Source organism: Panthera leo, chromosome D3, assembly GCF_018350215.1.
Source record: "Panthera leo isolate Ple1 chromosome D3, P.leo_Ple1_pat1.1, whole genome shotgun sequence".
In the NCBI taxonomy this organism is placed as follows: Eukaryota; Metazoa; Chordata; class Mammalia; order Carnivora; family Felidae; genus Panthera; species Panthera leo.
Window position 1 is genome coordinate 5,888,925 of NC_056690.1, and position 27,999 is coordinate 5,916,923.

At 50.2% G+C, this 27,999-nt stretch overlaps 1 protein-coding gene and 1 long non-coding RNA gene across 3 annotated transcripts; one reads left to right on the forward strand and one right to left on the reverse strand.

Moving 5' to 3' along the window:
• The first annotated feature begins 257 nt into the window (after positions 1-257).
• CCDC92 (coiled-coil domain containing 92) lies at positions 258-27,981 on the forward strand. Of its 2 annotated transcripts, none has more exons than XM_042911520.1 (4): positions 258-489; positions 23,134-23,280; positions 23,851-23,892; positions 26,559-27,981. In XM_042911520.1, the coding sequence occupies exons 2-4, from the start codon at positions 23,151-23,153 to the stop codon at positions 27,332-27,334; spliced, it is 948 nt and encodes a 315-aa protein (XP_042767454.1). In that variant the 5' UTR covers positions 258-489; positions 23,134-23,150; the 3' UTR covers positions 27,335-27,981. The 2 variants fall into 2 exon arrangements, with proteins under 2 accessions (XP_042767454.1, XP_042767455.1); XM_042911521.1 differs by lacking the exon at positions 258-489 and adding an exon at positions 15,257-15,480.
• LOC122204207 lies at positions 12,961-15,180 on the reverse strand. The gene is made up of 4 exons (XR_006195557.1): positions 14,936-15,180; positions 13,298-14,290; positions 13,157-13,204; positions 12,961-12,993 (listed from the first exon to the last, which is right to left on the reverse strand). It is a non-coding gene; the product is annotated as an uncharacterized LOC122204207 (long non-coding RNA).
• Positions 27,982-27,999: the final 18 nt, after the last annotated feature.

Here is a 27,999-nt window from a genome sequence, read left to right on the forward strand (position 1 = left end):
CCACCCGGGCCCGCGTTACCCTGGGCAACCGCACTGCGGCCGCACCTGAGCTCTGCGCCTGCGTCCCGCCGGCCAGACCCTCCCTGCCCCTCGGTCCCGTGCCCTGCCCCACCACAGCTGGGGGAGCGGGGCATTGTCCCCTCCCCGCGAAGTGACTACCGAGCGGCCGCCCCCGCCCTGCCCCGCAGACAGACCCGCCGCCGCGCCGGCGCCTCAGCCGTCCGCCCGGTCAGCGCGGCCTGGCCTCGCCGCCCCGGCCCCCGCTCCCGGCGTGCACCGCGGCGAGCGCTCGGGTGGGAGCCGGCGAGATGCGTTCGGCGGGCGGCGCCCACTGACCTCCCTCGGCCGCCCGGCCGGGGCAGGGCCGAAGCCGGGAGCCAGCCCCGCCCGCCGCCCCGCCCATGGGCCGCCAGCCCCCGCAGCCGCCCGCCGGGAGGACCGCGCCGAGGGGGGGAGCCGCCTGAAGGACCGCGACGGCCGCGCCCGCAGGTGAGGCGGGGCCCGAGGTGTGACCGAGTGCAGCCCCGCTCACCTGGCGGTACCTCTGGGGAGGCTCTGCGGGCGCCTGCGGGGGGCGGGGGCACCTGTCCGGACGGGAATTTATTTAGACTGTTTTAAAAGCCCTCGCTGCAGGGGGAGGGGGTCCTCCCGTCTCACCCCCAGGGCTCGCCGACGGGGAAGGGTGTCCCCTTGCGGAAACAACTCGGGGGGGGGGGGGCCGGGGGACGTGCGGGAGACACGAAAAGGCGGAGAGGAGGGCAGAAATGAAGCGCAGCGACCCCCGCGCCGGCTGCCTGCGGCGTCTTGCAGCCCGTTATGGGGAGGGGGACGCCTTTGCCAGGGCTCCAGTCCAGGCTGCGGACCGTCTGCACCGCGCACCCGAGCCAGTGCGACGGGGCAGGAGCGGCCGGCCCAGGGGCCGCTCCTGCCGGCCTCGGGGTGGGATTGTGGGGTGAGGGATCCGCATTGCAGGTGCACCGGGAGCGCCCGAGGGCCTGGCCCTGCTTTGTCTGGGAGGCTGTGGGGAGGAGGCCGTCTGAATCCACATCGCCTTTTTAATGCGTTTTAACACACTGTGGACGTTAGAGACCCTCCCCGATGAGTTAGATTGTCTCTCTTTCTGATAACCCTTGACGTAAGTATCTACCTTACAGCCCTTTTCTGGGGCTTTGACGTGGGCTGTAGATTACCCCGAATAACGATTTGCTGGTAATTCCTGAAATTGAGCGTAATGCTAATATGCAGTAGAGCTCCAGGCTTGACTACAGAGCTGCCGTCGGCTGCAGTGAGTGACTCTAGTCGATCTGACTTACGTGTTCCTGCTGACCTGTGTTATTTAATTTCAAGCTTTGATAGTTAGCAGGATGATCTATTCCAATAACGAAAGTGGGGTGACCTAAGAGGAGATCTAATCGGGCTCCGTAATTTAGGTTGCAGTAATAGGTCTCATTGCAAAACACAAGCTCCGCGACCGTGGTACTTTATCATATTACGCATTTCCAGAAACCTACCTGTAAGAGTGTTAAAGCTAGAATTGCTGGGTTCTCTTTTAAGATTTTTAGGTTTGAGACTTCTATAAAGAGCATTGTTATTGTTTTATTAAATGGGGGCTTTTTTTTTTTTTTTTACATCGCCAAGAATTTGTCTGCATTTTTCTTGCTGTTGAATTGTAAGGAAAAAGATGCTCACGTTTAAAGTGACTTTTATCCCCAAAGAGGCTTTGAATTTATGTATTTCTTTTGGCTAAATGTTCATCTTACACGAAATATTTTTTGGAAAAGGTTTTAAGACTTGTGAGATCTATACAAGTGTGTATACGTGGGTCTACATATATATACACACACTACTGAAACACCTTAAAAAATAGTTTTGTTTCTCTGCATCATGTTATAATTACTCAGTAAGTTTAGTTTACATTTACAGTCCAAAGTACAAAACAGTTATTTGTGTGTATCCGATTTTTATTGTGGTACGTGTAAACACATCAATCTAACAGGTCTCTTGGAAAATATCGTTAATTCTTATATAAAAAAGCAAACAAATGAATCCTTTCACTTGCGACGGAAGATCATTTGGGTTCTTAACTCTTTCATCTGCGATTCGTTGGATTAGTTCATTTTCATGCCATTACTTAAGCGGCAGAGGGCATTCGCAACAATACTGGTGTTAACAACGTTGATGCTTTTAAGAAATGCTGATAAAGCGTTTTCTCCTATTGCTAACAAGAAAAGATGCAGGCCTTTTTCTTCTGCCCGGAGCAAGGTCAGTCAAAAAGTTCCTGATACACAGTGGGCACACATTTTTTTAACGAAGACTAATTACATGTACTGAATTGGACATCCTTAAAGGTCATCGCCTAGGTGCCTTTATGGGCTTCACATGCCGAAGCTGCAATAAATGTTGGACTCGGGTTGACATTCCAGACCAGTTAGGTAGGCGCTACCTTAATGACATCAATTTTCACATCTCCACCTTTGATGTTTGGGCAGACAAGTGAATGTGCCCTAATTGTCTTCAGATATTTAAGGTCTGTCGTGCAGCAAAGGGATCGTATGTTCTATTTAGAGTAATTCCCAAGTACACAAGCGACTGAGGAGTACTTATAGGAAGACAGATTTCACCTGGACATAAAAGCCGACGTTGCTTATGGTTAGGACCTCCAGCTGTGGAAAGAAGGGGCTTCTCCTTCCCCGCAGAGTTTCCACATAAGCTGGTTCCCCAACCGGGTGTGGGAGAGGCCGCCTGGCGGAGGGGCAGGGGGTCTGGGGATTCCAGAGGCAGTGGATTGAAGGTTTCTGTGGCTCATTTTTCATGTTTTTGTGCTGGCTTCTGCAGCTGTGGGCGTAACGACTCCCCAGAACGTCCCTGAGCCTTTGGAAGGTTCTACTGGGGCGGAGGCCAATCTGGTATCGGAGGTGATTGTGGTCCTCCTTAGCCTGTGCGTGGGGCTTTACAGGTAATAAGACGCTCTCACATTCAGAAGACTTTTAAAAGACTCTTTTTAATTATACGTGATTTGTATTTCTTCCTTCGGCTTTTATTTTCTATAACAAACATTTAATTAAGGGAAAATTACCCATTTCTCTAAAGACAAGCAGAAGAGGTTTGTTTTTTTTTTTTCCTTTAAAGCTCTTTTTAAAAAACGGGATGATGTCAGGCATTCTTGTCAGAGTCAGCAGGTTGTGAAGGTGAATAGATTTTCTTCTTAGCTGAAATTATTTTTCTAAAAGATACTGATTAAGGGCTGATTCTTGTGCTTGCTCTGCATTTTAGTTCATGTTTATTTCATTACTCAAACATGACTCAAATTTCACAGCAAAAAAAATCCAGTCATATCCACCTACAGGAAGTTGCACTGGACATTCTTCCAGTATGTCTGTGTTGTTTTTTAAATATATGTTGGCAGCTGAAGGTAAAACACAGCTGAGGAGAAATAGAATTAGAATGTACTGAAAAGATTAGGTGAATTTGAGCTTTGTGTTTGAAAAAGAAAAAGATGTGTCCTATTTGTGCTAAGCCAATCCTGGGGATAATGATCTATCAACAATCTGGATGATGATCTACCCATAATAAAGAAGAGGCTATTGGTTGTCAATAACGATCCACGTATTAAGCGGGTTGGTGGGGCCAGGACTCTGTCTGTGGCCAAGGAGCAGAGCAGAGCTTCCTGTGAATACCAGCGTACCCGAGCGAACGTTCTCTGCGCCAGGATTTAGGTGGAGCGTTATGGTCACGAGGCCGATTGAGTTAAACCGGCGTCTGACCTCTGGTTGAGGAAGAAGTTGGAGAAACAATTCTGAATTAATGTATGCATGTGCTTAACCTTTCAAAAAAAAAAAAAAAAAACAACCTTTTAAAAATAGTTTCCTTCCTTAGCAGATGAGTTTGTCTCATGCTTTTTGTGCCTGTTTATCCACCAGCTGAATTTGGGTATGATAATTTAAGACAAAGACTCGAACTTTGAACATGAAATACGTTATTTATCTATGCTTTATGCATGAAAGCATGCGTGAAGGGAAAAGAGAAGCATATCAAGTTCTCTGGCCAACCAAAAAAGAAAGCCTTATGTGTACTTTCTACTTTTGAAAAAAAAAATCACAGATGCCACTTTAAATATTACAACTAAGACAACAAATTATCAAGTAAGGCAGCCAGTTAGAAAACAGCCTTTTTAGAGGTCAAAGGTTGCATTTTAGAGCTCCTCCCCACAGTCGCTGAAGCCATCACACAGCTAAGAACTTAGAAAACAGGGGAGTTTGTATATTTCATGCAGGTCTCCACTCTTGGAGGGCAGAGTAAGATACACATCTTTGTGATTCTTCCCAGTTGACCACTTTATCAGAAATCACTTTCTGAAGGAAGAAGTGTCTGCTCTTCTGCAGCTGTAAAGGAAGTAGGAATATGTTTTCTCCTTCTGTCGAGATTCCTTCCACAAGCCCAATTCTCAACGCTGAGCAGTGGAACTCCTTTGGTTAGGACCAAACAAAAGAGCAAGGCTGAGATGCTTAAAGCCGCCAATAAGGGAGAGAAAAAAGACAGACGAGCACTTGTAATGGAATTTGAGGCATATAGGACTCTGCCGCTATAATTGTTCTCTTTGTTGCCTCCTTGGCGACACTTGAGATATGAAATTTAGACCTGCGTAAGATCCACTACTTCTCTTCGGGTTTCCTTCCCAACCTGTTTTAAATTCACCCTGTGCCATTTCCCTTTACTATACAGGTAAGAGGGTTTATGAGATGTCCTTTTAAGCCCAATTTCTTATGGAACGTGGCCTAAGTATTGCTGTACGATTCTGTTTTTCTTGAAATCGCACATTTCACCTGGCAGTGAGTGGCTTTATACCCTGTAAAGGCTACTTATTTAGTGCAATGCAGAGAGTATTCATAAAAACACTAGGTCCCCAAGTTACAGTTCCACCACCGGGCAACACAATAACCCGAGGTCACCGTATTTTTCTCTTCGCTCCTATTCTGGTGTTCTCAGCATAAGCAAGTAGAGGCGGTTAGGCTCAGGCCACACCCCGGACAGTGAAGAGGGCTCCTTTAACTCTTCTCTCTCCCGGCCATCACACCTGTCAACCCAGGCGAAAGGCACCGTGTTACTTCCTCTCCAGTGGCTTGTGGCATGTGGGAGCTGATCCAGTTTTTGGAAATGCTTTGTTTTGCACATTGATAAGAAAGATGGAGAGAGGTGGTTTGGTTTTTCACTTTTGTGTTCCCGCAGACAAGTGTACAGCAGGGGCTGTTAGGTATGGCCTGTTCTTCTCCAGGAGGGTCAGTCTTTGTCTTCAGCAGTGAATCGTCTTTATCTTTCGGTTCCGTCCCGGTGACCAGACCAGAAAGTTGAGGCGGTGAGGTGCTTGCTCACTGATATGCCCTATTGCACTGCACCAGGGGAGAGACGAACACGGTCTTGTCTGATAGGGAGAAAGGATATGTAATCCTCCTCGGCCTCCGTGCTGCATAGGGTTTCAAGTTGTAGAATTCGTTCCCGTCAAGAAAGCGGTCAAGTCAGTTTTTGACAGAAGGAGTTTTATCAGTATTAGCGATGCTACGGTATTAGTACCTGGGTCGGAGACAAAGCCAAACCTTGTTGAAGGCAAAGGTTATTTTTTTTAGGAAGAAATAAAATAAAAATCTAAGTTGGAACAAGTAAAGCCAGAGATGAGAGCTTTTTGGAGACAAGTGGGTTGAATGCGCTCTGTGTGGAGGTGTTCTCAGGTCTCATCCATGGTTGTAGGTTGGAACTCAGAGCAGTTTGGGGCAATCGTTGGCTAATTCTAGAACAACGCACTGAATTCTGCCCACCAGCAGGCTGTGGTTAGAGTGCCTTTCAAAGGAAGTTTGGGACGCTACCAAGACCTTCCTGTGCAGGTTATCACCACATGTCTGAAGTTCAACCAGGAAGCAGATTACCCATCCCTGGCCTTGAAGGAACATTGAGTGCAGTTAGAAAGCGTTAGACAGTGGAGCCACTGTCTTCCTAGCTGAGTTGCTGTGCGTCCCTGGTTGGTAGCAGTAACCTGCAGAACTTCCAAGTCTCTACAGGAAAGCCAAAGTGATATCATGGACTGATGAACCCCGATATAAGTGAACCTGGTCACCTAGGCTTCCGGCACCTGCAACTGAAGCACGTGGGCACCTTCATCCACGCTGCCCGCCAGTAGGACCCTGCGTCATCTAGCACGCTAATGTTATGCCTTTGGGCGGTAACCCAAAGTCTTATGAGCCCACTCCATTTTTTAGGTGAAGGCCCTGGATTTTTGTGTGTTAAAAGTCTCATATTCGTTATCCATACGTAGGACATCTATCTAGCCACTTGCATCCAGTTTCTGCAAAATCTTGCCAGATTATTTTTCTCAGTTTCATCGTGAATGAATGAGTGTGTAGGGCGTGATAGAACATTTTTTTATACTCTGACCTGTGAATTGTGGTGTCCTGTTAACAGACACACTTAATGTGCCAAGTTTCTGGACATAGACTATCTCAGAAGTCCTTTTGGCAGTCATTGTGACAGCCTTTGTATGTGGGTATCGTCTACATCTGGTGAAATTGCTAAAATGTTTACATTAAAACCGTTTTCATTTGAACAAAATGAATTTGAATATATGCTTACAAATGCCATCCACCCCAAAGGGATAGAGAAGCCACCCTCTTTGCATTTATGGTTCTTGTCTCCCACCCCTACAATGTGAGCCTGACAAATAGGACGGCTCATAAAATACTCTTGAGCTACAGTGGAAAATTTGGAGCATACCGTTCATGTCTAATTATCCCTGGCATCCTCTCCCGTGTATGTACCAGGCTATGGGGCACAGGAGCAAGATGAGACAACTAAGTCCTCTGGAGCTGTCAAGGAGCTCTCTGGGGGATGGTGTGGTTGCAAGGCCTCCCTGCCAGACTCCAGAGGCCCTTTTACTGTGGGAGCCTGGTCTGGGACAGGGACGGCATGGGGAAGCGCTTCCGGAAGAAACTGCTCAGTGTGAAACAGATGACTGGCAACAGATAGCTGGGATCACATTATTCCCCAGAAGAAAGATGGTTCTAAAACAGCCCCCAGTGGAGGGTAACACAAGCACCATTAGAAATGAGTTCCTCCCCAAGCGAGAAGGCCTCACTATTTTCACAACTGTCCGTAGTCAGAAGGAGAGTCAGAAAAAAAAGAGTGAGAAAGACACGCGGGATTGCATATTCCAGTGAGGACAGTACATTTTGTCTTCTGGACAGAGTGTGCAGAGGCCGAGATGAACAAAGATTCTTCTTTGCTGAAAACAGATTGCATCCAGAGACTAACTTTCTCGTCCCCCCAAGTGTACGCAAGTGCTTATTGATGTGCTTTAATATATCGGACACACAGAGTCATTCCAAACAGTTTATTTAAATGATAGTATAGTAGGGATTTAAAATCGTGGTTTGTAAATGTTATCGAATATACCAGATGTCCACGATACATCAGTTGGTTTTACCATCTTAATTTGAGCTTTAAGAATAAGTGCTCAGAAGGACCTAGCAGATGACCCATGGGGATTGTGAGGTGATAAGGTCTGGTTTTTTCCTGTTTGAATCGTAATTTCTCCATACCTCTTTCTGTAAATATAGAGTATTAACTAATTATCTCAGCAGTCTTCTAGTCCAAAGGGAAGTAGGGATTTTAGAAAATATAATTTACATTAAAGAATAATGCAGTTGTTGACTAAGAATTTGTCAGAAGAAATACAGCATCTTAAAACATTACTTAGCTAATGGAAGTTGAATAATCTTATCCTATATGTAATATTGTCTAAGATTTTTAAAAAGCAAATTATACTAGTTTCTCAAGACGTAGTTCACTTGTCAGTTGTATGCTCATGTTTAGATTTACCTACTCTTAAATGATGGTTTGGTGACCGTGAGCTGATTTGCAAGGCAACTGGAAGGGATTTATGAAGGACAATTTAATTTGGACTTTGTGCAACTATCCTACTTTTTGGTATGAATTAATGTGTGTAGGGTTGTCTGTGCCTCCCCACTCCCACCGGTCAGTTCCGCGATAGCAGGACGTGTAATGTTGTATCCATTGGAGTATCCCAGGTGTCCCCCCTTGCTTTGTTGAGAAAATGAAGTGTGATGCTTTGTGTGCCCCCGCACCCCACCGAGGGAGATAGGCCCTTCCTTTACACCCCCAAGTTCACAAAACCATCAGAGGATTTGCCTCAGGAGTCCTGAGGGCACTTAAATAACTTATCTCTTTTATGCTGTCTTCCATGTTATGTTGGAATACTTTTTTTTAAAAGGGGTGGCTTTTTGATTTGTACTTGTATCTTTAAATTTTATTTCTAAAGTTTGATTTTTTTTAACAGAATTGTTTTTACTTTGGAAGAGACCTTTTCCAAGTAGAAAACCATTTTAAGATTTACCAGCTCAACACTAATTTATGTAATTTCTCCAATACATTTGTGTAAATAACAAAGTTTAAATTATGGCTCTTTTCATAAACAGAGTTTCCTGGTGATCTTGGAGCCTGTTCTTTCATTTTTCCCAGCCTGGAAAGCTTTTCTTAAAGTGCTAGTACACATAAAATATAAGGAGTTTTGGCATGATTTTGTAAATTTCTTGGCAGTCTTTATATAAGTATTTAGTGGTCTCCTTAAAAACAGGAATTCCGTTGCATTCAAGAAATGTTAAAGCCTGTAATCATCAAAATTTCCTAGAGATTCACGAGCTGTTCTAGATGAAAGTACTCCCACGGAGAGTGCATGTTGGGTCAACCTTCATCCATCCATTTAACGTCTCTAGAAACCTCACTTTTATAACCGTGATCCTGGGGTCCCTACGTGGGGTTCCAGAATTCTCTCACACTCACCCCCTTCACTTCTCGGTTCACTTAAGCATCCGTAGGGGCAACACAGCATCTTACACTTAAAAAGAAGAACTTATGTTCTTAAACAAATCGGAGTTTACACGCGGCCCTTCCCTTCCAAGCAAAAGAAAGGACACGCGCATATTCTGACCAGCATGGTGAGCTGGGGAAGCAGCGCCTCTGCGCACACCCGCCTCCCCCGGGGGCTCCAGAAGCGAGGGAGAGGCTCTCACAGGTGCCCTGGTAGGCTTGCGCCGCAGCTTCCTTTCCCTCCAGGGTCAGCACATCATTACAGGGAGAACGCCTCCCGTGGCTGGGGCTTGTCTGTCCCGCGAGCTCCATCCACGCGCCGTCGTTTACTGGCAATCCGGGAAACCGGAGGAGAGCAGAGGAAACCTCAAGTCCAAAGAAAAAAGGCCTGCCTCCAATCAGAAGGACTGGAGCCCAGGGTTCGTAGCTGCGGTACTGCTGTTTCTGTTGCGAGGGCCGTCCCGGCCACTGCGGGCTGTTTCACAGCGTCCCTGTCCTCTGTCCACTGGATGCCAGACGTGCCCCTTACCACACTGTGACGACCCCAGATGTCCACCCTGAGGGCACGAGTACCCGGATGAGAACCACTGCTCTCACTGGGTCAAACTCTCATATGGAGTTCATCAAGAGGATGGAATCCCTGAGTTCTCCCTTTAAGTCTGAGTGCTGTAAGCATACGTACACGACGTGCTGTGTAGACTCTCTGAGAGCCAAGAAGCTCTTCTGGAGAGCAGGTTAGAGTCAGGTTGCAGAAACAGGCCAGCTCTTCACCAAGACCCAGAGGGGCACCACTTCTCCCAGCCTCTGCCGGGCTCCACTCACCTCATCAAGGAGGCACCTTCTCTCTACTCCCCATTCTGTGCAGCTATCTGGGTGTGGCACCGATGGTGGATTTGGATGGGCACACGCACAACTCCAAATAAGGAATTTGTCAGTGTCTACATCTCCTGTAGGAAGAGGGAAATCCCAGGCCCCTCTCTAACTAACCAAGACCTTAAAGGTTTCTATATCTTCACAAAAGAAATGTCACTTCAGGGGCACCCGCGCGGCTCAGTCGGTTAAGTGTCCGACTCAGTTTCAGCTCAGGTCATGATCTCATTGTTGTGAGATCAAGGCCTGAGTCAGGCTCTGCATTGAGCATGGAGCCTGCCTAAGATTCTCTCTCTCCCTCTCCTGCTGCCCCTCCCGCCCCCCCCCCCCGAAAAAAAAGAGAAATGTCACTTTAAATTGTATTACTAAAACAATAAATTATCAGTAAGGTAACCAATTAGAAAAGCAAAGTTTTAGAAATGAAAAGTTACATTTTAAGTGAATTAGCAACCTTCTCTAAAGTCCAGTTGTCTTAAAATACTTGCTTGGTAGTGAAACAGAAGTACGCATTTCCAGATAGAAGGGCAGAATAAGGTTGTGGTTCTTTAACCCAGCTAGCTTCTTAACCCAGGCACTGAGAAGTGTCTGCTTTAGGAAGTGCAGCTTTAGGAAGAACATTTATTATGAAAAACATTTTCTCTTCTTCTGAGATTTTTTTTTCATGAGCAGCATCCTCAAGAGTAAGCACTGGAGTTCTAGTTAGCACCCCCCCCCCAAAAAAAAGAATAGACCTGAGAAGCTTAAAACTTAAAATATGGGGAAAGAACAGGGCAGAAGAGGCCTTTGGACAAATGGACAAGTGAACTAACAGGGCAAGTGATGTGGGTCTGCAGGGCATGCGCTTTGAAGCCTTCGTGCATCCCTGCCTTCATCTGGGCAGAGCAGCGGCGTCCACGGCTCAGGGAGTGGCCTTGGAGTCGGAGTCGGCCAGGCCGGGGGTGAAGCCCAGCCCTGCCGCTGGCTAGCTATGACTGTAAGAAACTTCTTGAACTCGTCGAAGCTTGTTAGCGTGGAAGATGAGGATAATCGTGTCTACTTCTGAGAGTGTGTATAAAGGGCATAGCGAGGCACGAACGCTCCGTGCAGGTGCTTCTGTGTGATGCCGTTTGCCCAGAGCGGGAGGGCGTGCTGTCAGGGCTCTTGCCTTCACAATCCTGCAACAGCCCCACTGGACTAAACGCTCTTTAGTACAGGTTTTGCCTCTATTGGCTAAAATCTCAGTGCCCCCCCCCCATTTTCTTTCTCTTTAATTTCCAATTTTCTGAGAGGCTTTTGATAAGCAACTAAAATCTGGCCCTGGCTTTTCTACCTAACCTTATTTTCTACCACTCCCCAGAACGTTCCTTCCATGTCTGACGTGGCCTCACTGTCACTCCTGACTAAAACTCCATACTCACGTCACCAGAAATGCCCCCTTCTGTGTGAACCCAGCCCCTCTTTAAGGCTCAGCCCTCGTGGCTGCCTCCTCAAAACCAAACTTTCTCTGCCCCTGCAGCCCTTCTCCTCTCAGCGCTCACCGGGTGCCTCCGCATGCCTGGCAGTGTGGACAGCACCGGGAGTGCTCGGGTGACTGGGACCCGGCCTCCCCGGCCTCCCCGGGATTGGTACGGCCTCGTGTGGGAGACAGGCGGGTAAAAAAAGAGCTCTAGACGCCACGGCAGGTGCACCTCCCTGGGTTACCCTTCCCCTGGTCGTCGTACTTGCTGTACTCGGCATATACCTTGTGAGGAGTCCTTTAGACTTTGTTTTCTTTGTGCTTTAGCGGCTGAGTCTCACACCCCGACAGCAGCAGGCCTGAGACTGAGGGCACAGTGGGCACTTAGAGCACACGCTGGCTTGATGTAGGACCACCAGGCACATAGTTGAGAGGAGGACGGGTTGCTCGGCCCGTTCTGATAGGCGTTGTCAGCTTCCAAAGATAAAAAACAAAACGATGATGATGGGTCAGCTCCTGGCGCTCACTGGAACCTCTTGGTGACTCGAGTGGTTCTCGGGCTTTTAGAATCATGTAACAGTGCACTTTCGAATTGGGAAATGGGACAAGGAGAATGAAGAATTGTCCCGTGCACGGAATAAAGTCAGCTTTACAGAAAACCTGCTGCATTGTCCACGTTTTCCTCATTTTGTCGCGGACCAGGAAGAGCCTCGTCCAAACGTGGCGTGAGCGTTTCCTGATCTCTAAGTTTCGGACTCCACTGGAAAGCGCCTCGGGTGTGGACCGAGCCCTTGGTTTGCACGCAGCACAGCCACATCTGAGTTCGATGCTGTGCTGGCGTCAGCACCAGGGATTGCCATGGCTGGCCCGTAACAGAAATGACGTTTCCACGTGTAGGTAAGCTGCCCCGACAAGATCCCGTAGGTCACAGACTCCATGGAATATCCTGAACAAGCCCACACTGTCCCTGCCACTGAAATTAAAGTTTATTTCATTTTTATGTGGCTTGATCGTGTTTTTGGTCTTTTATTAGAGAGACTCCCCAAAGGCATGCATGAACCAGCCAGCCTTCCTTCCTTTGCCTTATTCCCATGCCAGTCGGAGAAATATTTCCACACCCTCTCACCTCACCAGTACAAAACACGCTACCCTAACGGGAGGGTGTCAGACCAGAGATTGGGTGAGAGCACCACTGACTCCCACTGTAGGGAACCCTTTCTCAAAGGGCCGGCTCGGATGGTTAGAGGGAGGCACTCTTTATGGAACAGAGCGGCGCTTGTGTCTGCGCGGTTTGCATTCTGGTAATATAAGAAAGATAAATGCTAGCAAGACGTAAGATGGGGCGGTGTGATGATGATAGCAGTTGGGATTAAACTGTTAGGTCATTCTTGCAGTGCAAAGCGAGAATAGGCCCCGCAGACCCCATAATGGTGCGTGTGGGAGCCCAGGACACCTGTCTGGGTGATTCTGAGTATTGTAGTAAGAGTGGGAACCAGCACCCAGTTCTAGGTGTGCTGCTAATTGCTTTATGTCTCTGCTGACCGGTAGGGTCACCCCAGCCATTATGTGGCTATTTAAATTTGAATTAATTCAAAAAATTTTTTAATGTTCATTTATTTTTGAGAGAGAGAGAGAGAGAGAGAGAGAGACAGCATGAGCGGGGGAGGGGCAGAAACAGAGGGAGACACAGAATCCGAAGCAGGCTCCAGGCTCTGAGCTGTCAGCACAGAGCCCGACGCAAGGCTCGAACCCACAAACCGTGAGATCGTGACCTGAGCTGAAGGCGGACGCTTAGCCAACTGAGCCACCCAGGTGCCCTGAAATTTGAATTAAATTCAAACTAAAAAAATAAAAGGGAAAAGATACGTTTCCCAGACATACCAACTACCCTCCAAGGGCTCAGTGTGGCCAGTGACTACTGGACAGCAGCGAATGGACTGCTTCCGTTATTGCAGTAAGTTCTGTTGGATAGCACCTCACCGGAGGGACTGTTTTCGTGGCAACCCTGACAGAGCAGGTACTGCTTTCCTGTTTTGCAAATAAGGAGAGTGAGGCACAGGGAGCCATACGTAACTTGTCTAAAATTGCGTAGTTAATGCATAACGGGACTAGGATTCATACCGCGGCCACCTGGATCCAGCGCCTGGGGGTTAATCTCCCCCCCCCGCTGTGTCGCCGGGGCTCATAGATGACTGGGGCTCGTCTGTCCACTGGTCAGTAGAGCAGGTTACGCCGTGGTAATATCTTGTTGCCGAACGCTATTAGATTCAGCTAAAAGAAATTCTGAGCCAACGGCTAGGTCTTTTCTGTCTAAAAATGTAGCCCTATATTAGCACAGCTTCTCCTTCCTTGGAGAGGAAAGAGGGAGCTACAAAGCAGCAGGAAGATACCAGGCTGGTGTGATCTCCATAGAGCAGACCGTCTGAGCTGTCTGCGCCCGTTTCCACGCACACAGAGTGGGAAGATGGGAAGTGCCCACCCCGCAGAGCTGTTGTGGGGGTTTGAGGAGGCGAGGCATGGATGGCACTCAGCACAGCTGGCCTCGTCACAGGTGCCCAGCGCCTGGCGCGTTAGCAGGGCAGCAGCTGTCATCACCACCCCCGTCCCTGCTCCGTTCTGTAACGGCCACTTGGATGGCGTGCTCCATAGCGCACGGCGAACAGCCGGGACTCATACCTTCTCCCAGAGCTGCCGCGAGACCTCCTAGTTCCGAACGCCACACGCGGGTATTGGGGGAGAACAGGAAGGCCCAAGGCCCCTTGGAAATAAATGGGCATTTAGCTCATGCACTGAATGCTTGCAAATTTAGGCAAGTGTCTCACTCCTCTGAGCTTTAGTTCCTTAAAAAATGGTCACGATCATACCTACCTTGCGCGATAGTTTCAATAATGAAATGATTACCTGTGAGCCTGGTGCATCGACACAACGTATACCATAGCCATAATTACCACTTTTATGGATGATTTTCAGCTTCTCATGACGAGAAAACGTCTTGGAGTATTTTCTTGCCCAGATGGCTTGGACTGACCCAGAGGCTGTGTCAGGGCAGAGGCAGAACAGGTGATCATCCGACACCGTCACCATCAGCACACCGTGTACCGCGATGGCCAAACCCTGGAACAACAGGGCAGAGCCCGCTGAAGAGCATCGTGGGGCCTGCGTGTAGCTGCTGTCTCACTGACACGGAAGCTGCTTCACACCCCACCCCCGGGCCAGCAAGAAAAGCGGCTGCCTGCATGCCTGGAGGCAGCCGTCCTGCCCGCGATGCAAAGCAGAAGGAAAAACGACTCAGGCTCCCAACTGGCCAACAGACTTGACCAGAATCAGAGCAACCAGAAGACGCCCAGTCTAAGAATTTGGGGCATCGGATGGAAAATCTGGGTATTGTGAACCGCTAATTCCCAAGGATGTGGCCACATCCCACATCGGGTGCTGATTATTAAAAGTATCTAAATAAAAGTGGGCCCTGAAAGAGCGTGTCATGAGCCAAGGATTGAGTTAACCCCATTGTGGGAGCAAGGGGTCAAGCACAAGAGGAAAAGAACAGCAAAAGACAGTTGTGCAAATGGAAATAGTGACAGAGGTACAGATGAAGAATCGGGACCTTTAAAAGGTAAAGGTCAGTAAGAACAAGAAAATACTGAACTGCGTCCCATTCTTGGAAAAATCCTTAGAAGACACAGTGATGTTTACTGTCCCCAGTTTCTTGTGCTCTCCTCCCGCCGCTGATAGCTAATCTCTGAAAGACAGCTGCCCTACCTCTTATTTTACTTCGATTTGTTCTCCTTTATTCCCACTGGGTTAACGAACTGACGGCCTGTCTATCTAGTATGATCCAAATTTGGTTGCAAAGATGAGCCCTAAAATGGCTCGCACAGCACCTGCGCGCCGGGCAGTGCCCTCCACCCTCCCAGCTTCATCTGGATCTCAGCGCTGTTCGCTTAAGTGACACGCCTTCTTAAGGGAGCGATGCCGTGCGAGGAATTTTCCTCCTCTCCGGAAGCGAATGCACAGTTTGCTAAAGAAGTGGAGTATGGGATTCTGGAAATTGTCTCGTGCCCTGACATAACAAAGGCTCATTGTGAGCAGGAAGAACTTTATGGGAGTCAGCCTGAAATGCCACCAGTAGACATGCCTCATTTATTCTGCACAGCGCAGAAAGCTCTCGGAAAGGAAACTTTTAAAGAACTGAATGATCTTACGTCAGGACTGTCAGATCACGGGATGGAGAATCAAAGGGTGGTGCAGCCATAGGTGGACGTGCTGATGCCATCCAAAAAAGGTTGTCGGAAATGAAGATCTAGGTAAATGCCTTCTTAAAAGACCAGATTTATCTTCTTTTAAGATTATTGGAGGGCACCTGTGTGCCTCAGTCGGTTAAGCCACCGACATTGGCTCAGGTCATGATCTTGTGGTTCATGAGGTTGAGCCCCGCATAGGGCTCTGTGCTGACAGCGAGGAGCTTGCTTGAGATTCAGTCTCTCCCTCTTTCTCTCTGCCCCTCCCCCACTTGTTCCCTCCCTCCCTCCCTCCCTCTCTCTCTCTCTCTCTCTCTCTCTCTCTTTCTCTTTCAATAGATAAACATTAAATAAGTAAATAAATAAATAACATTATTGGCACTCTTGGTATGTTATTCCATAGACATAAGTGTCCAATAAAAACAAATATTTTATTAGTGTTCATCAGAGGATACGTAATCACTAAAATTAAATGCCCAGCTGTGGTGACTTTAGTTACTGAATTGACTATTGATAGACTATTTTAATAATTCCAAAGATCCTTAATGTTTTCCCTGTTTACACTCTTCTGAAATAATTAGTGTGGGCCCATTTTGTAGAAGGACAAGTCAGAGGAGGTGATTCATTTTTGCTTGGTTGCTGCACTAAATTGTGAAGCTGTCGGAGATGACGTCACTGGAACTGGGCAGAGTTCTTCCACCTGTATCATGAGGATAAGATCTCTTTTTTTTGTAAGTGATAATCTTCCCAGATGCCTCATAAGGGTTCAGCTAAATATGTTCTATTAGCACTAATGAAACAATTGACTTTTACCTTTTGTAAGCAATAAAGGAAGAGCTTGGCTAAATTAAAGTGTATAGAGCTTCAGTTAATAATACCTTTCTTTCCCTGGGACCTACACTATAATTAGGCAGGTTCGCAAGATGGATAGAGGAAGCCCCATCAGTTAAATCAGTTGAAATGGTTCATCTGTTTGGCAAACCATATGGAGAGATATTTTTAAAGCAAGTGAACACCTCTTCTCAGCCTCGGAAATACAATTTAGATCGTGATCATCAAGTACTAACATTTTAGGAGCGTCTCCCGTTTCATTATTGTGAAAAGACAGTTCGGCATTTGGGTCACTACATCTTTTGGGCTATCTATCAGTAAACCATTAAAATCTGTAGTCAGCGTAGAAATGGAAGCACCACCATCAGAAATGATCTGTTTATTTCCCTTCTCTTTAAAGGAAAGATGGGTAGAACTGTGTGCGTGGGAAGCTGTGAGGTTTTATTTCCCTAAATTGTTGACCCAGGACCATCTTTGCAGATGACAACTTCTTAGAAGTTTGCAAGTGGCATCGCTATGGAGTTGTGAACGTTTTCACAACTGTAGGTTATGAAGTGAGGCTATCGGGTGGTCCCCAGAGGGCAGTCATCCTTGATGCTGTGCAGGGACAGGAGGAGGACGTAGGGAGCGCAGGAAGGGCTGAGCTGAGCCATCACAGACCCATCAGTCACTTGGCCGTCTCTTCCCTAGAGGCAACTTCTAAGACCTCTCTCTTTGAAGTAGAAAGTGCTGAGCTGAGTCTGTGCTGGCATTCTGCCCAGACGGTGACCCCTCCCAGCCAGTAGATGAAGGTACTGGTGTGCCCGCCTCCTGGGGTAGGGTCTGCCACAGGGTGTGGGCATTGTGGCTATTAAGTTGCCCAGTGTTCTGGGAGCGCCCTGGGCATCCCGCAAGCGCTCCGGGGCCACGCCATTCCAGACCGTGGAGCTCACTCATTTGCCCAGTTTGGCCTGCTCTGCCCGCTTAGAGACACTGTGACAATCTGCAACACGGACGCGCTTCTTCCTGAGATGTTTTCAAATGGAAGGGCCGAGCCCCTACCAGTATACAGACACCTGGTGTGGTTTTTAAATAGAAACCAAACAGAAACTCTTAAAGTAGGAGCTAATCAGACTGCAGAGAAACTTGGTTAATAAATCCATCATGGAGGCCCCTAGTGACTGCAGACTTCCCAGACAGCCGCGTATCACATTCCCGTGTCTAATTGCCGATCTCTCTAATCACATCTATTACAACTTTAATGTTGGACTGCATATGCTTTCAGGAGGAAATGGCTGTCAGTGTCTCAAGAATTGTTGATGGGCCTTGTGTTTTGTGATGGATAATGTCAGAGAAGCACAGGAATGTATAATGCGTGGGGGTGGGGAGGTCCTCAAGTGCTCATCATGATCATTTTCTGCCTGTCCTGGGGACACTGAGTTGTTGCTTTTGGAAAAACTGCCTTCCCATTAATTATTCTTGGTTCTGGTAAATGAACCACAATTCCAGCAACTCAAGACTGCCCTGGAACAAAATAACTGAAACACGGGATACGGCTTTGTCAGTGGGCAGTCAGAGATCAGCTTCTTGAAGAGAGATCTCTTTATGATTTTTTTCCGACAACAAACCAGTATATGTTCATCATTAAAGAAGCTTTAGGGAGTATTGCAATAGAATTTTTAAAGATTATCCATAATCCACTCTTTAGAGAGAAACGCTTTTAACATTTTGTTGTATATCTCTTGTGGATTTTGTCCTTAGTTATATGTCCAAAAATATATATATAACGTCTAATATATTTTTTGACCTAACCTCTCCTAGAATATTTCCTTGTCAATAAATATTATCCAAACTATCATTTCTGATAATTGCATAGTTTACCTATACCATACTAACCTCTTATCAGCAGATACTCAGATTACTTTGTGAGGTGGTTATCTTACCAAAAAAAAGATGCTTTTTTTGTTTGTTTCTACAGGAGTTTTCCTCTTTTAGAGACATACTCATTTAAAAAAATTTTTTTTAACATTTATTTGAGACAGACAGAGCATGAACAGGGGAGGGGCAGAGAGAGAGGGAGACACAGAATCGGAAACAGGCTCCAGGCTCTGAGCGGTCAGCACAGAACCCGATGCGGGGCTCAAACTCACGGACCGTGGGATCATGACCTGAGCCGAAGCCGGACACTTAACCGACCGAGCCACCCAGGCGCCCCAAGACATACTCATTTTAAAAAGATGTTCTACCTACCCAGCTAGAGACAGGACCCAAAAACACCATCTCCACCCACAGTTTGCACATTTGGATGAGTCCAGAATTAGTTCCATTACTGCTTTACCACAGTATAGCACACCTGTTGCTCGGTGTTTTATCTGAACTGCCTCATGTTCTCCTCCCAACCCCTGTGCCCTGTAGGTGCTACTGCTCTCTCCACGTCATAGGAGGAAACAGCCTGGTTGCTGTGGCCAAGCCAGAATTGGAACCCAAGATTCTGACCCCTGTGCTTAGCTCCTAACCACACTTGTTCTATTAGCCACACACACGCGCGCACACACACACACACACACACACACACCCGCACACACACGCAGTTCTTTAAGAATGATTAATAAAGATTTTCTGTCACTTAAAATAATTGCACCTTTTGCTTTCAACATATTGTTTTGCTTCCACTTTGTAATGGTGTTCATTCTCTTTCCCAAAATGTTTCTGGGGTGGTTGTTGAATGCTTACACACCCTCGATGATGTCCTTTTTCTAGGTGCCCTAATTCTTGGGGATTCTCAAATAATTTACTAGTTGAATTTCTTAAATACATGCACAAGTAGAAATAGGCCCTACAACTTAAAACGTTTTTTTTAATCCTGGACTGTTGTGAATTGATAATAATGTCAGTGTTCATTTTCAGAGATGGTAAGTTTCCTTTCCTAAAAGCAGGTATTTTGGATTGAGAGTTGATGGCCTAATTAGCCTTGGACCTTTTTTTAGCTTTTCCTAGAGCACTTTAGATTGTTTCAAAGTAAGAAGTAGGCTTTACGTCCCCGAGGGTGCCTTGCTCTGCCTAACTCTTTATTCGCTGTCCTGAATGCTTCTCTCCAGTGCATATGGAAGATAAAGGCCAGAAAATGTTTCTGTTTGCTTTTATGTTTCTCTCTTTGGAAGTAACTAGAATTTATTTGCTAGCTCATTTCCATACTTAGATGATGTTCTGGAAATAACTCACAGGTAGGACTCAGTAAACAGTTTGGAAGTATGTTTATGTAATTATCAGCCAGTATTTACATAATATATAGCATTTACATACTATATAAATATATCTAACATCTATTGAGCACTTACTGTACCCACACACTGTAAGTGATGGCATTTTGCTGTTAATTTTTTTTTTAATTGTTTATTTTTGAGACCGAGACAGAGCATGAGCAGGGGAGGATCAGAGAAAGGGAGACACAGAATCTGAAGCAGGCTCCAGGCTCCGAGCAGTCAGCACAGAGCCCGACGCGGGGCTCGAACTCATGGACCGTGAGATCGTGACCTGAGCCGAAGTCGGCCCCTTAACCGACTGAGCCACCCAGGCGCCCCACGTACATTTTTTTAAATGTTTGTTTATTTTTGAGAGGGAGAGAGAGAGAACACGAGAGGAGGAGGGGCAGAGAGAGAGGGAGACAGAGAGTTCCAAGCAGGCTCCGCACCGACAGTGCAGACCCTGATGTGGGGCTTGAACCCACAGACCACGAGATCATGACCTGAGCCGAAGTTGGATGCTCAACTGACTGAGCCACCCAGGCACCCCAATTTTTTTAATTTTTTTAACGTTTATTTATTATTAAGAGAGAGAGAGCATGAGCAGGGGAGGGGCAGAGAGAGGAGGAGACACAGAATCCGAAGCAGGCTCCAGGCTCTGAGCTGTCAGCACAGAGGCTGACACGGGGCTCGAACTCACAGACTGTGAAATCATGACCTGGGCCGAAGTCGGATGCTTAACCGACTGAGTCACCCAGGCGCCCCAGTGATGGCATTTTGCTCTTAAAACAACCCTATGAGTTAGATACTGTGGTGATTTAGGTGACGAGATAGGGTTTAGATTTAAACCCAAACACTGACCCCTCAGGAGCTTGTCGGTTCTGGTCTTGTTTATTCCACTGTGTTATGCAAATCTTCTTTGGGCCTCAGTTTCTTAATCTTGAAATAAAGAGGAGTTGGAATAGCTAGCTGATTTTGAAGGTTTTTTCCACCCTCAACATTTTGAGTCCATGAATCTGCTTGGAAAACCACCTCCCTGTTAGAAATCATTTCCTCTCCTCTTACATTTGATGTCTACACTTGCTGCCTTTGCCCCTGGCCAACCTCCGTTGTCTCTATGGCAGTGCCTGTGCTGTAGGACACGCAGGAGGGGGGCACATGAAGTCCCCAGGAGAAGGCCACATAGGTCCTTGTCACAGAACACTGGGGTACTGCGGTCTGCTCAGGGCTGGGCGGCTCCTGTTGAGTCACAGGCCACAGGCCACAGGCCACAGGCCACGCCAGAGGCACGCAGAGACGGCATCAGGATGGACTGGAGCTGTTCTCATCGCTGGCAGTGTGAGAGGACCTAACGTGAATGGGTTATAACTTATTCATGACTAGAGTCTAAAATAGCTTCTTATAACTAATTCACAGCTACCACGTGAGTGCTAGTGTGCTATTTTTTCGGATTCTAAAATTATTACCCTATTTCCACAGGCTTTGTGAAAAGATAAGTCTGCGATTGCCAGGAACAAAGAAATTTCCCATTTTTAAATGGTGGGGCCCTTTCCTATCAAAGATACCCCATTGCTTTTAGTCTAAGAAATGTGGTACAGGGACACTTTAAAATACTGCTTCTGGCATGTCAAGAAATTATGGGATGAGGTCATGTTCAAATCAATGCTGCCGCAGTGCTCTTTGATTAATGCAATGTAATTCTTGTCGAGATCTCCACTCAGCAACATTAGGAAGCAGTGTAAAATTATCCGAAGCCCGTCTGTGATGCAGGAGTTCAGATGTGAAGGAAAAGTGGAAGTTCATTAGGCTAGAGGATGGGAGGTGGTTTGCCAAGAGCATTCCAGACGGAGGGAGCCAGGAGGGAGCCAGGTGCGGGAAGGCCCTGTGTTGGGGGAGGGGTGCGGCAGATGGGGCTCCAGAGAGGACAGCGGTGTTGATGGAGCCCCGAGGTGACCGGTGTGGGGCGAGCCCGGGGAGGGGCAGGCCGAGCAGGCAGGGCCTCTGGGAGCGGGGCGGGGGTGGGCTGGATCCCAGGAGCATTGCAAGGATGCCAGGCGGTCAGAGCTCTGTTTGTGGATGCACATGTGGGCAAGATCTGTGTGTGCACTTAGGGACGGTATGGAAAGCATATGTGTTTAAAAGGGGGCGAAAGCAAGTCTGGCTGTGGTCCCTCCCCACCGTAACACCTGAGGCGTGGCTTTCTGACCACCCCCGGCCTCGTTGCGGAGCCGGCCCAGAGGCAGAGAGGGAGCGTGGCCCTGGCTCTCAGAGTGGGCACCCGCCTGGACCCCCAGGACCGGGACACACGTGACGCCACGGGTACCTTGTTCTTTCTTCTCAGACCAGCTTAGCTGCTTCACAGCGGCTCTGGCTAGGCGCACGGTGCCCTGCCCTCAGCCAGCTTCCCGGGAAGCTTTGCCGCCGAGTCTTTTCTGCCGGACTGGAAGGGCAGCAGCGCCCTCCGGCCGTTGTCCGTCCCACCTGGAGCACGGAGAGCCTGTGGGCCCTGCGCCGGGGAGCAGTGGTGCGCCGGCGTCTGGTGCACACCCCCCGTGCAGAGGCCACCGCGAGGCACCGCGCCTGTGCCCTCCGTGTCAGGGCACCGGGTGTGGCGTGGGCATTCCACGTGTGCATGGGACTGAGACCCACGGCAGCCTTCGGGATTCTGGCCCGGGGAGCCTGAGGGCCCAGAGAGGCTGCGAGGCTCAGATGCGGCCTTTCCTGGTTTATGTTTTCCCTTGTTGGTGCGATATTCACGTTTTTCCTCAGGGGGCCTGGTGAGAACAAACGACAATAAGTGACAGGAGAGCACTTGGTGCTGGTACAACTGGAGATGGCCCGTAAATAAAATGATCGTGCCACCATTTAAGCAAAGAAGGAACCTGAAAGCGAAGAAGGAACATCACCCTTGAATTAGGATGAGAATTGGACACGAGCTACTGACGGGCCATTTGTCCTCCTGCTGCCACAGAGCAGCCTCGGTGGGGTCGGGGCCCACGTCTCTCCAAGGACCTTCATTAAAAGCACGTTCTCACCAGGACATGGTGTCAGCGTCCCTCCCCGCTGCGGGAGGCGGTCTCGGCCGGGTCTCCAAGACCCATCTCTCCGGAGTTTGGAAGAGCAAGCCTTTGTCAAGCATTAATTTTCCAAACCAATAGAGTGAATAGCACATTAACAGACACTTAGTGCCTAATGACTTTACGGGGGGGGGGGGGGGGGGGGGGGGGGGGGGATGCGCGTGTGGCACGGTCAAAGCAGCCTATTCGGCAGACCTTCCGCCTTCAGCGCCTGTTCCCACCACTTCTGGAGTTCCTCTGGCGGAGCCGTGCACACCACCGGCGTGGGCCTTGCCCTCCGGCCGCCGCTGTGGCCGGGCCCTCGCGCCTGGCTTCCCATGAGGCAGCTGTGGGTGCCTAGCTCATCAGGGAAATCTTTGCCGATCTGGCTGTCCTGGTCACAGTCTGTGGAAGTACAGGTGGCGTGTGGAAAGACCAGGATTTGGAATCAGGGGGCCCGGGGTTTGATGCCCCCCTTCTAGAGCTGGGCCTCATGCTGCCTGTGAGCCCCCGGTGCCAAGGGGGGCGGTCAGCGGGCAGCGTCCTCTTCCGGCCTGCTCCCTGCAACCCTCAGCGTCAGGGAGGGCCGCCGGCGTCTGTGTCTCCCACAGGTCACCCGGATGTCAGCATGGCAGCCACAAACCTGGAGAACCAGCTGCACAGCGCCCAGAAGAACCTCCTGTTCCTCCAGCGGGAGCATGCCGGCACCCTCAAGGGGCTGCACGCCGAGATCAGGCGGCTGCAGCAACACTGCACAGGTACCGGGGGCCCCGCACCCCCTCCGCGGCAGGGCAGAGCGGGGACCTGTGATCCGGCCCGTCTCAGACGGCGGCCGGCTCGGAAGCTGTGCCAGGCCCACTCGGGGGCAGGGTGAGGAGGGGGCTCTGGCTCCCCTCTGACGTGGGCGAGCCTGCCATCGCCAGAGCGCACGCCGGTGCCTTATTAGCTCACCCTCTCTGCCTAATGGACAGGCACCCGGCGTAAAGCTGCAAAGCCATCTCTCGGCATACTGAGGGCTTAGAAGATTCAGATGCGGTGGTTGGAACGGACAGTGCAGTTTGGAACCGATCCCCGAAGCGTCACGTACAGAGCAGGCTGCTTGCTCCTTGTGGCCGCTGGCGTGTGTTTTCGGGAAGGCGGGTTTCCTCTGAGTGCAAGGAAGGACAGTTTCTGCCTTCTCACGCCTGCCCCGATGCTGCCGAGCCCTGCTCTGTCTGGGCAGGACGTGCGGGGTGATCGTGGAGGTCGGTTCTGCATTTTCAGAGCCGATGAAGGCTTTGAGAGCTACTGTAACCATACACAATTAACGCATATGCTTTCCTTTTTAGATTTAACATATGAGCTGACACTCAAAAGTGCGGACCAGACAGGTAAGGACGTCCTCCCTGAAAGTTAATGACGGTCACTTCCCGTTGTGGCACATGTTGGTGCCATTTGTTTGCACTACCTACACACGGAGAAGAAAATACACTTGCTAGGAAGAGTTGCACAAGTGACCAGAGCTTTCTAGAAAAGACGGAAAGGAATTTGGACCCTGAGATGTTACGAGGGGCTGTCAGCGCAGCGAGAAGGGGGAGCGGTTTTATTTTCTTCATTTTCTTTCGATATTTGGAATGCCTGTTATAAGCTTTTCTTGATTTTCTGATTTTTCTCCAGTGAATATGTGTTCCTTCTATCATTAAGAAATACATGTAATTTAAAGAGAGAGGAGAAGGAGCAGGGTCCCACCTCTTCTGTCCCTCGAGCCTCATATGGGACCTGGCACAGAGCAGGTGCTCCCTAAAAACTACTTGAACGAGCGACCAAATTACTGGATGGTCCCCAGAGGGTCGTGAATGTCTTTCTCTAGACTGCGGTCCCCGAAATGCTTCCCCTCAACCAGAATCCTCCAGGACCCCCAAAGAGATCAGTCTGATGGCAGCTGGGGCAGAGAAGATAGAACTGGGGCCTCTGTGGCCAATGACAAACGCTCCCCAGAACAGAGTGGGGAAGTGTGCAGAATCCACACTTGAGTCAAGACACTTTTTTTTTTTTTTTGAGAGAGAGAGCATGAGTGTGGGAGTGGGGCAGAAGGAGAGAGAGAGAGAGTGAAAATTGCCACACTCAGCGCAGAGTGGGGCTCGATCCCACGACCCTGGGATCATGACCTGAGCCAAAATCAACAGTCAGACACTTTGGTCAGACCCTCAAGGGACTGAGCCACCCAGGCGCCCCAAGATGCCTTTCTCTAGCCTTCACGATGGCAGTTACTATTCATGAGCATGCCCAAGCCCTTGAAACAGACGCAGGCCTTTCCGTGGATCTCAGTGCATCACCAAGCATTGACTTTTCCATTCGTGACACTCAGGTTACAGTCTCCTAAGTACGCCTCTCAGGGACCAACATGTCCTTTTGTCGATGAGAGGAGGGGCCTGGGGACCGGAGCCCACCCTTTGGGCCTCACTGCAGAGGCAGGACGCTCCTCACCCCCTGAAACCCTGGACCAGGATCTGGGCCTCTGAGGATTCCGGAGAATAGTATGTCCTGCACCCCTGCCATCCACGTCACAGAAATCAGTGTCCTTCCTTCCTGCCGCCTCCTGGCCAGGCTAACCTGAAGAAACACGATTCTTGCCCTGAACCCTCTCTGCTTCCAGGAGGAGGGAGCTCCTATGCCCAGTCCCTCCTCCCCTGGCCCCTAGAGAGCTCCTCAAGGCTCTCGGGCCTAAGTCCCAAAGCCACCCACGCAGCCTCATCAGCAGCCTGGGCTCAAGATGACAATTGGCCCAGGGATGCCTCCTTGTGGAGGCGGTGTGACAGCTCTCAGCTGGTCCTGGTTGGGGCGTCTCCCCTCCCCAGGGCTGGAAATCCCTTCTTTACCTTAGTGGATGCAGAACTTGCTCAGTCTGGGGACACGGGGTGCGGACACGGGCTCCTCCTCTGGAGGTTCTGATTCTGAGGGTCAGGGAGGGGACCTGAGAATCTGTTTTAAAAATGCCACGGTGAGGGGCACCTGGCTGGCTCAGTCGGTAGCACAGGTGACTCTCGACCTCAGGGTTGAGTTCGAGCCCCACGCTGGGTGTAGAGCTTACTCAAAAATTAAAAAAAGAAAAAATGCAAAAACACAAGTGCCGCGGCGACTGAGCGCTCAGGCAGCTGGGGAGATTCTGCTTCAGGCGACGAACAGGACAGGTGCAGCTTCCACGGGGAAAGAAAGACGGGACGTGCGTGCGGAGGACGTGGTGGGGCAGAGCTTCCTGTGGGAGAGTGGAAATGGGCAGTACGGGAGGTGCTGCTCCCTGGGAACAGAGGTCACCGAGGAGCAGCTGTCTGGGGTCTCAGGGAGGCAGAGGCAGGCATTCGAAGGAGCGCCCGAAAAGCCGGGGCCGCCCAACATCAGTCCGCAGCCCTGGATCCGCGTCCTCACGTGAGAGGTGCCCACAGACGCCAGCTCCCACCCTGTACCGGCCCCGGGGTGTCCCTGAGCGGCTGGTTGTGGGCGCACGGTGAGGGGCCGGGGGGCCGAGGAGAGCTGAGCGCAGGCACAGGGACACCTGCCCTCTGAGACACGATGAGGGGACCCGTGTGGCAGGAAGGGGCAGCCTCAGAGCTCTGTGCTTGGACACGGAGAGAGTCTACGTTTGGGTCTCACAACGGCGCGCCAAATGGAGCGGGTGCTCGATAAATGCCACCCGAGCAGACAGCTGGATCTGCTCACAGTTTATTCCTGGGTACGTGCCGGGGTCCGAAACCCGGAGAATTGCCCGTTGTGACTTGGGCATTTTTGAGCTCTGGAGGCACGCTTTTGTGCAAGGAGCCAGAGAACTGCGAGCGGGAGGGAGCTCAGAGGCCACGTGATCCCCACGTGGGGTGGGGGTGGGGGGGCGGCGGGGAGGGCACGGAGATGGGGCAGGGATGGCGCGTGGGAGCACATGCCCCCGCCCCAGCCCCGCCTTCCGCGCGGCCGCCCTGGGAGGTGAGGCCAGCCTCGACGGTCTCCGTGCCTCTGCTCCGGGAGGGGTTGGCGCTCAATCCTGTCCCTCGGCTCATTCCTCTAGGAGATGGATCCTCCCGAAGCAGCGAACTAAAGAGAAGATGCGAGGAGCTGGAAGCCCAGCTGAAGCTCAAGGAGGACGAGAACGGCGAGCTGCTCCGGGAGCTGGAGCAGAAGGACGCCATGATCCTGGTGCTGGAGAGCACGGTCAGGGAGCGCGAGAGGAAGTACCTGGAGGAGCTGAAGCTGAAGAGCCACAAGCTGAACATGCTGTCGAGCGAGCTCGAGCAGCGCGCCGGGACCATCGCCTACCTGACCTCGCAGCTGCACGCCGCCAAGAGGAAGCTCATGAGCTCCGGCGGGACCTCGGACGGCAGCCCGTCCGGGAGCCCCGTGCTGGCCAGCTACAAGCCGGCCCCCCCCAAGGACAAGCTGCCCGAGACGCCCCGCCGCCGAATGAAAAAGAGCCTCTCGGCCCCCCTGCACCCGGAGTTCGAAGAGGTTTACAGATTCGGGGCCGAGAGCCGGAAACTACTCTTGCGGGAGCCGGTGGACGCCATGCCCGACCCCACCCCGTTCCTGCTGGCCCGGGAATCGGCCGAGGTCCACCTCGTCAAGGAGAGGCCCCTGGTCATCCCCCCCATCGCCTCCGACCGCGGCTCGAGCGAGCCGCACAGCCCGGCCCGCGAGAAGCAGCACAAGGCCCACGTGGGGGTGGCCCACCGCATCCACCACGCCGCCCCGCCGCAGGCCCCGCCCGAGGTGGAGACGCTGGCGGTCGACCAGGTGAACGGAGGAAAGGCCGCGAGGAAGCACTCAGGGACGGACAGAACTGTGTGAAGCCTGCCCGGGCGACCCGTCACCCCTGGCTGTCGATGCACTGTGATCACTACTGGGAAAACTCATCCACGCCTTTTTTTTTTTTTTTTTTTCTCCAATTCCCCTGCATGCCAAGTTTTTTTTCAGACACGTCAACATTCTTATTCTCCTGCTCCTTTTGCCCTGGTACCGACACCAGAATACGATCACGTCCCTGCTGCAGAATACCTATTTACCGATCGCCGTGGCCAAACACCTGTGTGCCGAATCGCTCGCTTCTAATCCCACTCCGTGTGACTTCAATGCGCTCGTGGACAAAGCACAGGCCACAGGCTGCATCACTACTCGACGTTAATGAAATCAGATAGTCAACCCGCCTAACTATACAGCCGGAGCAACACGTGCCGACCGGCCTCGACCCTCTCGCTCCAGTTCCTAGGGCGGCCCGTCCAGAGCAGCCCCTGCTCCCTCCCGGAGACCCCGTAACCTCCCACCAAGCCTCCCCCCGGGGCGGCCCCGATAGCCGAGCAGCTGTATGTGTCTATCGCGGGAACGAAATAAGATGATGTTACTCCTCGTGTCACCACAACCTGAATGTGTGTTCATATTTTTTGGTTAGTTTTATCCAAAATGTTCAAGATCCCAACAAACTTTATTTTCTAAACCTGCCTCTTTCTGGTTTGTGT

Coding starts and splice junctions, on each gene's coding strand:
- CCDC92 (XM_042911520.1), top strand. CDS start 23,151: ATGGCAGCCACAAACCTGGAGAACCAGCTGCACAGCGCCCAGAAGAAC. Junction 23,281..23,850: donor GCTGCAGCAACACTGCACAG/GTACCGGGGGCC, acceptor TTTCCTTTTTAG/ATTTAACATATGAGCTGACA. Junction 23,893..26,558: donor CAAAAGTGCGGACCAGACAG/GTAAGGACGTCC, acceptor TCATTCCTCTAG/GAGATGGATCCTCCCGAAGC.